The 15,000-nt window shown below is 38.6% G+C and overlaps 1 protein-coding gene across 6 annotated transcripts in view; it reads right to left on the bottom strand.

Annotated features, from left to right (window-relative positions):
- Positions 1 to 15,000, bottom strand: part of LOC137971980 (fibroblast growth factor receptor 4-like) — a 93,263-nt gene that overhangs the window by 70,243 nt on the left and 8,020 nt on the right. The window contains exons 1-2 of one of the 6 annotated variants that reach the window (XM_068818748.1): positions 14,100 to 14,222; positions 1,164 to 1,283 (exon numbers count right to left, since the gene is read on the bottom strand). In XM_068818748.1, coding sequence (XP_068674849.1) covers positions 1,164 to 1,242 — 79 coding nt within the window. In that variant the 5' untranslated portion in view covers positions 1,243 to 1,283; positions 14,100 to 14,222. Of the gene's footprint in view, positions 1 to 1,163; positions 1,284 to 5,606; positions 6,183 to 6,218; positions 6,872 to 11,932; positions 12,233 to 14,099; positions 14,223 to 15,000 lie in introns of those variants that run through there. The other 5 variants (XM_068818747.1, XM_068818751.1, XM_068818750.1 and 2 more) reach the window with 5 other exon arrangements.

Genomic DNA, 15,000 nt, shown 5'->3' with positions numbered 1-15,000 from the left:
ATCTGTGTTACACAAGTGCAGAGAATTGTTAACCGAAAAGGTTTTTTTTTAAGGGGATATCACGACGACGACGGCAACGAGAACGAGGTCTCAAAACATCATTTTCTGTTATTATGTACTAACTTCGCGATTTCTCAAAGTCGTTAGGCGTGAAAAATGTTTATCAACATTCCAGGAATAAAATTGGCATGAAGGCTGTTGATGCTTTAAAAAAAATACACACTTAATTGATCACTCCCCATAGGGGCTTTTCAGGGCCAATGAAACACAATCACGACAGAAAAGAACATTCAGCAACAACTGTTAAGAACCATACCAGCAAACCAGTCGGCTATTTACAAGTGCAGCTGAGAAGTTGAACCAGGGACTACCAGGAACAAATACAACCAATGGCCAGAACGTGTCTTGTACCCGGGATCCCCGGATCTCAACGCAAGCGCCCTAACCACTGGGGAGAAAATTAGAAATTTATCGCCTCCACCAGGAGCTCATCAAAAGGGAGCCTCTATCTCCTCTGATTCCTTGAGTCAACCCGTTCCCAAGTAAATATATGTTTCGAAACAGGTTTTTTTCAGGCGAAAGTATCATATTCCCTTGACGCTGAGATAGCTGTGTTTTGATTGGCTTTTGTAACAGTGGGCGTGCTGAATCTCCCAAGGGAGGCGTTCTATAAAGAAATCTGCTCCGGAAAGGGTTGACTCGTATGCCAAGTCTGGGAGATAGACGCTTCCCTTGATGAGCTCCTGCCTCCACTTCATAACCTCAAATTTGGCCATTTTACCTCATTGTCACGGCAAGATCGGCGCAAAAAGGGACCACAACAGAGCTTTTGTTTTGGTTCATTAGTCTTAGCTATTGTTATTGTTTTGTGATGTTCTCGTAGCAGTCGTCGTCATCGTCGTTCTTGCTTAAGCCCTCTATGAAGAACAATCATGACCGCAACCGTGACAATATAGCGGCTTGTATACGTAGATGGTTTAATCTATGCCAATGCCATGATGAAGCACACATAGAAGTCCCCACCACTCCCTCCTCCAATCCCACCGCTCGCGATATTACATCACAATCACAAAAGGATAGACGATTTGAGCTAATTAATTTTCAAGTTTCTGGGTTTCCGCTACGGGTAACTCGTTTGATTTAATCAAATATGATCTAGTTACCTGCATAGTCATTTTTGGCTATGCGACAGCTTGTACTTGACTTGAGATAGACACAAATTAAAGTAATAAACAACAGCATGACAGGACAAGTTTCGCTTCGTTTCTCACTTTAGTGTCAACCTAAAATGAAAATTGACACAATAATCAACACATAAGGAAGAAGACGTATCGTCCAGATTTATAAATTGAATGGATATTTAAAAAAGAACCAGGTTTTCTTGAAGATTTAAGGAAGGATATATTTTTTTTCCAAAAAGCTTAATGTTTGCGTTATAAATGTTCAAATGGCCAAATCATAATAAGACCTTTTTTCAATCCGCATAGAATAGCAGCCACCTGACGTCCTACTTTAGCCCTTCTTGTGACAAATACTTTTAAGTAAAAGACATAGCATTTTCAAGTCGTTTTATCAGAATCGACGTGTATGTAAATGTCGCCGGAACTCAAGATACCTTATTACATGAAATTTTCGCAACATTTAAATTTCGCGACTTTGCGAAATTCTTGTACCATGAATCACTTTAATTTAGCGGTCTTAAATAAGACGCTATTTAAAGGTATTTCATCTTATCCTAGTCTGTGTACAGAAGCCCACTCTCCGGGAAAAAAAACTGAGAGTAGGGCGGCTGTACAGGCTAACTTATCCTTGAAGCAAATAGAACAACCGGGGAGACTAAACCCCTGGACCTAGAAAAATGACTGTTTTTCTTGAAACCCCATGATAAAAACGACGAGATTTCCATAGATATTTGTTAAATATCGACTGCACCCGCCGATTGTCGCGTTCCAGGTACCATTTCTAGCTGTTATCTGCATATTTGCACCATCTGATTAAAGATTGTCGATTTACTGGTGGATTGCGTGACAAGTCACAATAAAACATAAACGGCAAATTAGGCAATTACTGGCCAAAGCCAATCTAACCTAAAAGTGTATATAACAGATTTTTCTATTTTTTATTTTTTTATTTTTTTATTAGCTTGATTGAATGTACCCATTGTCCTGATAACAAATTCGATTTCGATTTTTAGCCATTAAAAGGCGCAGCATTTCACTTCCGGCGGGATACAAAGAATGCATGGAGTCCGGAGAAGATTGTGACGACATGTCGGGAACACTTCAGTTTATATCTCTTGGCCATTTCACGTGAAGGCTTAATTAATACGGTCGGTAGATGCATTGTATCCGGCTGCAACAACACGAAAGACAAAGAAAATAATTTTTTCTGTCCACGGTTTCACGGTGATACCACGCCAAAAGCTATCAAAAGAACACGAAAGTGGATCTCTTTCGTAAAATTGAAGAGAAAGAATCTGATTGCCAGTAGTGAGGGTACAAAAGATTATCAGTCAAACGGAAAATGTTTTGAAAGAGATTACTGCGCATGTAATTCAGTTTTAGTTGTTGATTAAAATTGTTGGTTATTGTTTGCAAGGCTTGTTTGTTTATTGCTATCAGCTCAGAGGTGTAGGATCAATGTAAACTGTATACATCAATGACGATTATCGAATTGTGTACTTTATGCAGAAGCATAATTATTTCCATATAGACTATATTGCTTTCTGGGGTTAGAAACGGAAGCTCCGCTTTTAGGCTTGGATAAATCTATATATTATCATCATTTTTAGCATTCTGTGTTGCCAGTGTAAGGAATTTGTATAGTACATGTAGTAATTTTATAGAATCTGTAATTTTGCATTGTATCTGTATGACACATTGATAATAATAATAATAATAATAATAATAATAATAATAATAATTATTATTATTATTATTATTATTATTATTATTATTATTACTATTATTATTATGATTGACACTTATTGTTCGGGTTACTTTCATTTCGCGATTTAAAAGAAAAAGCGAAATTCGAGAAATTAAAGGGACGTTTTTTTATATAAGAACGTCTAATTTTGAGGCTGAGCCTTGACGTTCCTTTTTTTTTTTTTTTTTGCAATGCCGGTGAGCCTGACTTATACTGCTCACAAAAACAAAAACAAAAATTGCAAAATATTTCCCTATTTCCCTACTACTGTCGTTCTTAACTGACTCCCAACCTGAGTATGTGCAGTTCGTAGTCTGTTCTTAAAATTCGTTGTTAATCTTAGCCTGAAAGGTCTTGTTAAAAGGTTCTTATACAAAATAAATAAATAAATGAATAAATGAGTGCTATGGGAATGAGTTTTCAAAAAGCACCACCACCACACTCGAGCTCTAAGAAGATACCGCACTCATCTGTTTCCATCTCGCAGCCGCCTAAACTTTCTTTGTGTAGCCTTCGCATCTGAAAAAAATGCTTTAGCAGGTAGAGGATGCAGGTCAAACAGAAGATTACTAATTTGATTATACTTTTTTTTTTTTCAAAGGAGAGATTACATTTTTTTCAAACGTGATTCGGAAAAACTCTAGTTTGAATGCTCCATTGCTGAGCTACAGAAGTCTCGTGGAAACCAGTGTAGGTTCATGTCACAAGTGTTGAATAAAAATGTCGAAACGGTGCATTCTTAGTCTATCTCTGTGCTATTCAATTGAATGAATGACTGAGACGGAAATTCAGTCAATAATTATGAAAAAGTAAATGGTCCTCATTTAGTTTTCTATCATAATGGCATGCACTTATCAAATACATTTTTATGAGAAAGAAATTGAAATCGCATGGAACATAAAATGCCAAAGGGACTAGATGACGCTGTTGAAAAATCGCTGAACATCTTTTTATTTCCAATGATGGGCAACTTATAAATTTTATCTCATCTCTTCTGAAAACTAGACGCTTTATGAAGCGTGCACTGGCTTGCCTGTGGTACGTGTTACACAAAAACAGAAGGCACTGAATTTGGTGGTATTGAAATGCAGGGTTCCAGTTAAGTTTTTCAAGTGGGGGGGGGGGGGGTCCCATTTTGAGGTCTTTTAGTTCTTTAAGCTTTGGTAATAAATTCAGTTTAAAGATAACAAAACACGCTCTTGAGTAGAATTCAATCGTTTCTTCTTTGAATAAATAGTCTGCAAAAAACTAACTGCAAATTGCTCTGGCGGACGTGTTCCACCATGTCATGCATGTCTTGCAGTTGCACTAAACAAACATTTATTGCACACACTAAGAAAGGACTGAAGGTGTTATTTCCGCTTCATAATTCCTTTTATTGTTATTCTAATCTGATGCAAGGTCAAAACACTGTTTGGCTTTACGTTTGCACCAAAAAGTACCGATGAAGGAAAAAAAATGACACGTTTTTTTATATTTAGCTCTGAAACGAATTCTCATCGAAACATTAATGACAATCGATCGTAGAAAACAAGACGATTTCTGCAGTATCTGACTTTTATGATATTTTGTCAAAAGGAAGAAATTGATCACGTCCTAGGCAACCATAAAGGTGCACGTGATCACCTTGTGTCAACTGAATGGACTACGGGGAAGAACCTTAATCGTTCGTCGTTTTCAGAGTAAAACAACGTCTTTGGTTCTTTAAATTTGTTCTAATATTTAAGTGAACATTTACATTTCATCTGTTGGGTTCCTGACAACGTATCAATTTTGACTTCAGGGTGAACTATTTACACAAACGCGAGGTTGAGCGGCCATGTAATTGAAAATTTGAACATCCATGTGATACAAAAACAAACTTGCGAATTATCGCAAATCACAAAGCTGACTAGCACAAAAGCAGAAGAAATGGTTAATAAATATGCATGAAGCCATTGTTGTGCACCAGATAAATATACGCATTACCCCCAGCCCCCTCAAACCTAACAAAATACGCACAGAAGACTCTGTGCACAAAGACACCACTTAGCAGGGGAATGACAGGCAAGACTTTACCGACACGGAAAAAAAAAAGAAAAGAAGAAAGAAATACGGAGAAATATTACACATTTTGCGACTGAGATTGCCATACTGGCAACCCAGTAATAATTAATTAATCAAACAAGCAATTACAGCCCGGCTTAATGGCACCTGCTACCGGTAATGGTAAAACGAATTTTACCTACAGTCATCATGAATATAGTAGAAACTCATGATTACTGTTATATTTAAATGCAAGCCTTTTCAAAGCGCCGGGAATTCAGTTTTGTTAGCAGTTTTTTACAAATTTTATAATCATGTTTCAACCGTCCGATTTGAATTCTCATCTCTTGTTTGCTGGATCGTGACAAGAATGACTCTCGGCGATAAGTTAAAATTTTTAAATATCATTGGTCTTTCAGATATGTCAAGACGGTATATACTCGCATTGCTTTAGTCACTTTATCAATATATTTTTTTATATATGGCTTGATTAATTTAACTGAAAGCAGAAAAGAGTGCTTGGTGGCACCAATAGTCCTCTAATGTATCGTGACTTCCCGAACATGTTAGAGACCAAAATATAACTAACCACGCTAGAAAATTCAGACAAGAAAATTAATGCGATTATTATAGGTTAAGTGTATTCAAGGCACCTCTTACTTTCACCATTCATTTGTGTTGAATTAAAATCCAAATTGCATAAACATCAATGGGACCACTGGACCATCACAGCTCGTCTTTTCGGGGATATTCTGCTGTCTCTTTTTCCAAGCGTGTGCTTCAGGCTGGTATCATGATATTTCGACCGACAAATAGCTATCGCATAACATATCTGTTTTGTGCTAGAAAATCACCTGCCATTGAGAGCCATGACAACGAAGAAAGTGAGTAGGAATCATGATAAGAAGTCGCCACGGGCTAATTGAAAATTAATTGCATCGCGCAGAATGCCGAGACATCAGAAGAAGGCCGACTTTAACCGACCAGGCTGCAAAAAGGTCACTTCCTTGGTTCCCTAAAATGCTAATCTTAACTTCCACGGGCGTCTTTTCAAGATCAATGATATAGCTATCATTTGCGCTTAATATGAATGATTTACGACAGGCCAATATGAATGATTTACGACAGGCCAAGGATGTAAGTTGTCGCAGCGTTTTAAAACATGTTTTTAAATGGTACGTGACGACATTATTTCTGACGTACTCGACAGTGGTAAACAAGTTGTAGACCTGTCGTAAGCTTGTCGGCTGCGACAAAAATCGTACCGTGAAAGACGGAGAGCTCTTTTCAGAGCCCGTTGAATCCCCGGTTGACCAGCAAATTGTGGGTGATCCGGAGCTTCACGAAACCCCAGTTCATTCCATGTTGATAAATATTGTTGCCGCCATACGCCAGCGTAGACAATCCGACGTTCAATATACAAATAAATGGAGAAGGCGTGTAAAAATTAGGGATATTTGCCACGAGCGGGAGACATTGTTAGATATTTGCAAGCAAGAGTTGAGTATTTATCCTCTTGGATACGGATTGGTGGAATCTGGAAGTGAGCGCTGGGTCAAGCATTGTCCTATAGCGTGAAGAGATGTCAGTGGTTGACTTAGAGGAACAACAAATGTATTAGCAAAAGTTAGGCCATTTCCGAGATCATATCCGCCTCCTCTTAAACGCGAGTCTAAGTGCAAAGTTTTTGTGATGGTAATTAGTTCTACTTTACATATGAATGAAAACTAATTTTCATAACAAAAACTTCGCACTTAGACTCGCTTTGAGGAGGAGGCAGACATGAACTCGGAAATGGCCGATTGTCTGGTTTTAAGAAAGAAATCATTGTCTTACTTTGAGTACACCAGTTGTTTTGACGGATACACCAGAGATGTTTTCAATACGAAATAAACGTTTTTAAGTTACCCGAACGGTTGTTTAGTTGTGAGTATTCATCATGATATGTGGGAAAGGTAAAAGTACGGCTAGCGTGTTAGGAGCCTCATTTGGGCAAGGATCTCATGGATATACACACCAACCATAACTCTAAAAGAATAACCATTCTAAATCAGTTTCTAAACCTAAATATTGCTATAGCAATAAGATAAACGAAAGTTCAGACCTAATCACTGAAATGGGCACTTAGACTTAATCTGTAAAATGAGAGCTTAACCTACTAGTATGGGACTCGTGGTGGGTATATCCATGGGATCTTTCCCCTCATTTGACTTGCCCAAAGACTGCGAATCTGTAGAGGTCCGCTAAAATATGCGCCGCGAGGAATCACGTGTTTTGGCTCGAACAATAACCATATGCCACAGGCTTTCCATTCCTGACTTTCTTAGCAACGATCTGGTCGGCTTCGAAGAAGGACTTCAGACTTTCGGTTGAATCTTCGGAAAAGAGACTTTTATTGTTTAATCGATTATTTCTAAAAAGTGTAAGGATCGAAATGCACCAATGACCATCAATACGTCCGATGAGTTATTGAAATTCATTCAACAAAAAGCGAAATCTTTTGAAAGTATTAAATACCTAGCTGCCTTTGCAATTACCGTTTTCCGAAACACAAACACGCTGAAAGTTACATTCACTTTACATTCACGCACGAACAACGTAAGAAACTACCAAGCTCAATGATGCTCGAATCCTGCAAGATCGCGCATTTTGCTTGCGCTTCTTTTTTTAAAGATACACCCACCACAAATGCGTGTATGTGCGCAACTTCAGGCCAATAATTAACAATTATTGGATGAGGTTGAGCAAAATATCTTGATTTGTCAGTGGCGAGCAAATCAATTATTGGAAGTAGTCAATGTTATCACGCTCAAGGCGTCATTCGAGAACAATAGCGAAAACAATAAGTTGGAAGGTCTTTGGTTCTTAGCTCCGCCCTGACAAGTTAACGAGCAAAGCAGTTATTCCCTGTGGCATATTGTAAAATATGGACTGGATTGGATTTGTAAAACATGGACTGGATTTGTAAAACATGGATTTGTAAAAAGAAGATTTTCCAGGATTTGTAAAAGGAAGATTTGCAGGATTTGTAAAACATGGATTGTTGCTACCAATTCATACACTGAAAATTAATCGTGTTTATTTTATTTTTTGCGACGTTTTGCACGCTTCTTCGCATGTTTACTGGATGCACAGTGTTCACTTTTTTACGTATTTGAGTTAACGGAAAAAGCTTGGTCCAGATATGGGCAGTTACTATAACAAATCTGCAAAACGTTTCTGTTCCTGCTATGAAGAATTTAAACATTTCAAGGACATAGCGCCTAGATATAATCCACTGTTTTATTCATCTTTAAAGTAAACTTTGAACATAATGTCAACAAAGCAGAACCTTTCCTTTTGCGAACATGATCCAAAAACGAAACTATCTGGTCATTTCCTAACCTGTCTCAACAAAAGTTTACAGCTGTATAAGTAATGAAGCCTAATGCTCTATTTTTCAACAACACATGCTAAATTAAACTTTACGTCTACCCGGAGGTTGAAGTGTTTAAAAAATCGAATGTCAACTATGATAAGAAAGCGTTATGTCTCCTAATTTAACAACTTGTAAGAGGAAATTGATTCGGAAGCTCAAATGCACGGGTTTCGACAAAACACTGACCCCCGGTCAACTGACCCCCTACTGACCCCTTACTGACCCCACTACTGACCCCCTATAAAATCAATGGGAAAATGAAAATGAAAAAAGCCCAGAACTATCAATGGGACCCGATTCAAGTTCATAAATAAATTTAGCTTACCTGAAACTTTCAAGATGGCGGACGCGTTGCAGATTTCCAACTCCCTTCTCAATTGACTGAAGGATTTGTCAGGGAAAATCGAGCACAGAATAAGTTAGAATATCAGCAAGCATGGTATTTGTACCCGCTAGAAAATTAAGCCATAAAAATAGCGAGGAAATTCTGGCAAATTAACACGCACGCAACTAACCGCGAGCAACACGCACACGATTACATCAACCGGAAGTTTATTATGGCAAGCTTGTAGTCCCAAGGCCCTTCGCCTTCGCGAGCCTGTTCATTTGTCAGCGTTTCTCTTTGTTCCCCAATACGTACGAAAGCAATATTTGATCATATTCAATCTTATTCTGTGCTCGATTTTCCGTCAACAAAACCTCCACTAAACAATAAAAAGGAGAACAAGAGTAGGAAATCTGCAACGCGTTAAGCTAAATTTATTGATTAACTTGAATCGGGTCCCCGGAGGGGGGGGGGGGGGTGGATACTTAAGGAATTTCTGACGCTGGGACCCTGGAACCCTTAGCCTATACCAGAGCTAGTTTCAGCTGGATTTCGCTACCCTATACTAGAGTAAACTCCCCAAATCACCCCTATTCTTGAGTAGAGTCCAGAAACTGAGGTCACTAGCACAGTCTAAAGCAAAGCCAAAAAAAACCCTTATACCACAATCACTTCTTTCTTAAAAAGGATTTATTTATACTTGTCCAGCAATGCCAATCACGTACGTACGCATTATCAAGACAATAAATTGTTTAATTTTAACCAGTATTAATACTACCGATTTCCGTCTGAATCCCGATTTTTGACAGTTAATAATAGCCAGTCGCGTTTTATGATAGTTATCTATCAACGCTGTTGAGGCTGAGTCGTGAAAATTTAAACTTGCCGATTTCTTTTTTTTATATTTTTGAGTAGCAATTCCTGGTTTCCTTAGTCTTGACAAAATCTTCAACCAACTGGTCAGTTTCGTGAAAAATGATACCCTAATCTAGACCCAAACGCTCTGATTTACATACCTTATGCTAGAGTAAACTGCTTGAAAACCATACCCTTAACAGGGGCACATATATGGCAGTACCCCCCCCCCCCCCCCGGGATCTGGTCCCACTGATAATTCTGGGCTTTTTTGATTTTCATTTTCCCATTGATTTTATAGGGGGGTCAGTAGGGGGGTCAGTAAGGGGGTCAGTAGGGGGTCAGTAGGTGGTCAGTTGACCGGGGGTCACTGTTTTGTCGAAACCCCAAATGCACGTCGTCGTTTTTTAGTCAGAGATGGAAGCTTTAAAGAAGCTGCCATCTCTTTCCTTGCACAGTCACCTATCTTCTCCCACGTAAATTTAAGATATGCAAAATTATTTTCGTCAAAGATCTACCGACAGTGCATTTTTAAAATTCCGGTTTTTTGGCAGCCTGGTCGTTTCTTTGTCATGGACACTTTTGTTTCTTCCTCGTTTGCCCTAGTAAAGTTACCGATTCCCATAAAACGTTGGAAATCGGTCTGGACCAGCTCCTGTGTATTAACATGTTTATCATTTAAGAAATAAAAAACGCACCGAGTGCATTGTTGAATTAAATATAAGTATGAGGGAATTTTTTTTTTGAACACGAGAAAATGCCGAGAATGCTTACTAGCCGTAATTACTTCTCGAATGTTCTCAAAAATTCCCACGAACAAAAAAATTAACGTCAAGTGATAAAATAATATGAAAATAAGATAAAATAATGAAAAATGAAAATGGGATATACAAAGAAATAAACAAATCAACAGTCGAACTATGCTATCATGTTTCTATATATCCACCTATTACAAACCGATGTTTTACAAAACCACCTTTTACAAATCCATGTTTTACAAGTCCAGTCCGAATTCTACGATATACCTTTCCCTGTGGGAGAAATCTCCGGCAATCATTAACCAATGAGAGGCACTCTAGTCACCCTTGGCCGGCCGCTAATTTTACTGATCTATTCTTGGTTTTCACGTGACGTCACATTTTTTTTAAAATAAGGAATTATCGAGGCCGTTGGTAAAACTCGGTTCGGATCAGACCGGACCGGATCGGATCGGATCCGATCGACAAAACTCGGACCGGATCAATAACAAAGTTCCCGCCTAAAGTAGGCACATGAAATCCCTTCCGATCCGATCCGGTCCGGTCCGGTCCGGTCCGGTCCCATCCGATCCGATCCGGCTTTTGCCAACGGCCAATTATCGGTCCTTTTTCGATTTTAGTGGAGCTAGTTATTAGAACAGCTGAAGACTTATCTTTTCAAAAATTTTCAGTTTGATAGGGTTTTTCGTCTTTTGAGAAAGCAAGGTTGCATTTCCAAGCATTTTCGTGACACGAGATTAAAATTGCGGCCGAGAATCCTGTCACGTAGGTGAAAAAAGTGACATCCGGTGAGATTTTGCAATTTGAACAGTCCGAGTATGAGAATAAGTACTCATATAGATGTTTATGTGCCCTCAGAAGATGACTGCAGGCTTTTTTATAGTGAAAGTCGATGACTCTTTATAGTGAAACTCGATGTTAGCTTCCGGCCGACATATTTGTGCCCCTCAGATGGACACAAGCATGGCGTCTCCATACAAAACCTGATAAATTTGAGTGAAACATTTCTTCGAATATCTCCCACACGAAATATCGAAAAAATGCAGTGCTTCCTAAAGTAAAGGTCACGTTACACTGTATTCTGTGAGAATATCATTCCGTAACAATACGTTTCCTACTAATTTTATGTCGCTGTCAAGTTCTCGAAAATCGGACAAAACGGAAGAGGTCTATGAGAGGGTTTGAAGAAGCTGGCGCAGTAATTACTTCCCTTGAACAATGAAAAAAAGATTTGTTTCTTGATCACTTCGAGGTTCTTTTTCATATAATTTTCTGCAAGAAGGCTCACGAGTGTCGTTCATTATTTTTAGTCGGCGAGCGGATTCGACAATTTTCAATGTATTTTCATGTCTTGTCGTTTGGCAATTCGTAAAGTTGAGGTCGCGTCATGTAAAACTCACGATGACATTTTCACTCATTCATAAATTCAGTCATCGTTTCATTTCAAAACCTTTGGCGACGAAAGTTATGTCAAACATCTGTGTAGAAAATAAACTTACTGCGTATAGGTGGCATCATGAAAAAAGGCATAATAATATTATTATAAATATGAAGCTACAACACTGTAAACAGAAGACAAATATTTGAAAAAGTCTAAAGATGGATATCAATAACTCGTTATACCTTATCGGTTGTCTTCATTGCCCAATATCAGTAAATGTAGATCGTTGATTTCGTCTGCAGGCATTTTCGTGGCTTTTTGCTACATTCAATTCACTGTATCAGGATTTATATTACAGATTATTATGATGTCGTATTTTCCAGTTTCAGCCGTTATAAGGCTTGCGTTGTGTGACTAAGTTCGCGAACTGATTTCATTAGCTTTCACTGTTTTACCGAGCTCTTAATTAATACCTATGGTTGCAAATGAGTGTAATTGCTGAGGACCACAAAAAAAACCACCTAATCACTGATGAATGTTTGGCCATAAAAAATATGTTTGTCGTTTCCGTCATCATGCGTGGAGATCGTGACGTCATGTTGCCTGTTCAGCTAGGCAATAAACCAGTACAACTGCTGATGCGATTTCATCTCGTTCTTGAATTAAATGGTAGTCTTTGACCGCTCACATCAACCTTCCTTCTTTCACAGTTTTCAAAGTTTTTTCCATCACAGATATAATTTTAACGGGAGACACAACAGCAAACCAAGAAAGAGAAAAAAAGAAAGAAAGAAATTCACGTAAGCTACAATGGACATTTTCATGCTCTGGACTACATTGAAGTCGATACATTTAATTTTGACAGTTTCAGCTCGGATACCTCTGCATGTCTGCATGTTTTGCTCGTGTTATTTTTATTATTCACCTCAATAACTTCCTGTTTATATCCCTTCCCGTTACTTGACAATGAGGTTTTCACATCCGGTGTCTGGAAGCAATGTAAATTGTGTTCACTTGTCATTGGCACAGCTGACAAGAGAAAGGTGCCCTTCAATTTACGCGCACTTAAAGGGTGGTTTCCAACGCAATGAAAGATAGCAGGTTTCAAAAAGAAAGCCGTTCTGAGTTCCGTTCATTGAATCATTTGGTAGAGGGTCCAAATGGCATTATTCTATAGATTAACAATAAGGAATTATTCGACGATTGACGTCATTATTGAACGAATGAAACCAGGAAAAGATAGTCTAAAAATAGATCGGTCTGCAAAAATGCCGTTACATAGGCCCAGTATGGGAGCTGTAGGCTCCGGGTCATGGGTTCCTGATCAAACATAATTTTTTTTAATCGATCACTGTTTTTTTATTTTCATTTTTATTTTTTTTTTTTTTAATTCTTTTTTTTATCGGGGAGACTGCAAATCAAATAACTCCAAAGAAAAGAAGAGCTTGGAAAAAATGAGGTTCCCGGAGAAGAAAACTTTTTCTGGAATTGTACCAACAGAACGCAAGTCACATTCAAAGTTGAGTCCATGAATCGATCACTAGACACATTTTGATAAAATCTAAACACGGCGGGGCCAACCATGTTTCGAGCAAGCTAAATTAAGTGACGATCCAGCCAAATGCAATCAAAACCGGGGAAGTAATTTAAATAAGTCATAAATAGATCGACTATCACGGCATACTTCCGTGTACTTCGACTTCCAAGTGGTCGGGTTGGGAAAATAAAGCGTTACCATTGAAAGAGCCGGACTGCGGCGAGCTTCTTCATTCAGAACATGGTGCTGAGTTGTCTTAGCAAGCGTTTTCGTGCGAATAACTAAGATTCCATGCTCTGGTCGGGCAAAAATTAGGGCGAAGGGCTTGCCATAATTTTCGTGCGGCTGGAATGAGGAAAAAAGGCGCGAGAACGCTTGTCTTCAAAAATTAGAGAGGAGCAAAGGCTCAGAGGTGGATATGGAAGTGAACAATAGATTTGGCAGCTCAAGTTCCACAGGCACTTTTGATCCAGTCATTGAATGTGCACTATCAGAACACGCACGGTCCAAAAATTGATACCCCGCATTCAAATCGCTTACTTATATATTAGACAGGGCCATCAACGTCGACCATTGAGATTTACGACATATGAAGACTATTTTCCAAGAAGCATAGATAAGCACTAAAGTGAAAGAAACGAAGTAATAATGCTAGTCTTTCCACCTGCACATTTGCTTTACCCCTAGGAGAATCCATTTAAATTACATTGGGTGGGTTCATACCAGCGGAGTAAGTACACCTTAAGTATACCCGAGCTCAAGTATACTTAAGATTGTCCATGTTTACTTACCGTGATGAGCGTTCATATTAGAGTTCAAAGTATGCTTTCAAGGTAATAGTGTTGTCAATCAAACACAGCATGGAGACTTACATAAGGTCTTTGTCTAAAAAGTTGTCCTCATCCATCCCCTGGTAAGATCTGTACGGATTCATTCACAGTCGTTTTTCGTCGAAGTAGAAGTAAATTTTGCGTGTTCGCGTGTTTGTGTGCTCTGAATTTCCCGAATTTCATGCTTGATTGACGTCCGTTCTCGGAATGTGTTTTGATAGTAGATAAGTAAGCTCGTAAGGATGGTCTGGTTATCATGCAAATTAGCTGCACACTTCTGAGGGGGCAAACAACAAAAGTTCGAGAGGTTAAAACGAACATCTTAGCCACACAGATGATTTGTTTCCCGTTCATTGAATGTTTATCACCTAAATAGTAAACTAGAATGATTACACAGGTTATTTCGATGTGTTTTTTAGTGAAAAATGCAGGGGCACCCAACGCCAATTTGTTGTAAAATAAACTATTATACCCCAGTTAATGAAAATAAATGTTATTAAGGCATTTTCGGGTGTTTTTCAGTGTTACTGGGAAAACATTATCTGTTCCTTTTTCCCAGCAAGACACATAAGAAATTTCCCAGCCAGCTAGATAAAATTGGTTGGCTTCCCAGCCAGGAATACCGCGCACTTTTAAATCCCTCGATCCAAAACGACCGAACAAAAGCGACAAAACCTTGACAGAACAAGTTTTTTTCCGCAAGCGCAATCACTCTGACCAGCCGTCGTATGTTTGTGACTATTCTCTGGGAGAGGGAAGGGGTTTTTTTTTATTTTTTTTATTTTTATTTAGTCGTACTCGGGTTGAAATGCTAGAAAAAGTCAGTAATTCCCAGGCAAGGCCTCTATCAATAGCAAAATTTCCCAGCCAGCTCATCGAAACACCTGTATTTTTGCCAGCCAGCAAGATTCCTTTGGGGAACAGATAATGTGAGGAACAGATT

The sequence above is a fragment of the Montipora foliosa genome, chromosome 9, assembly GCF_036669935.1.
Source record: "Montipora foliosa isolate CH-2021 chromosome 9, ASM3666993v2, whole genome shotgun sequence".
Taxonomy (NCBI): domain Eukaryota; kingdom Metazoa; phylum Cnidaria; class Anthozoa; order Scleractinia; family Acroporidae; genus Montipora; species Montipora foliosa.
The sequence above is the reverse complement of the archived record's forward strand: the minus strand, read 5'-3'. Positions and strand labels throughout refer to the sequence as shown.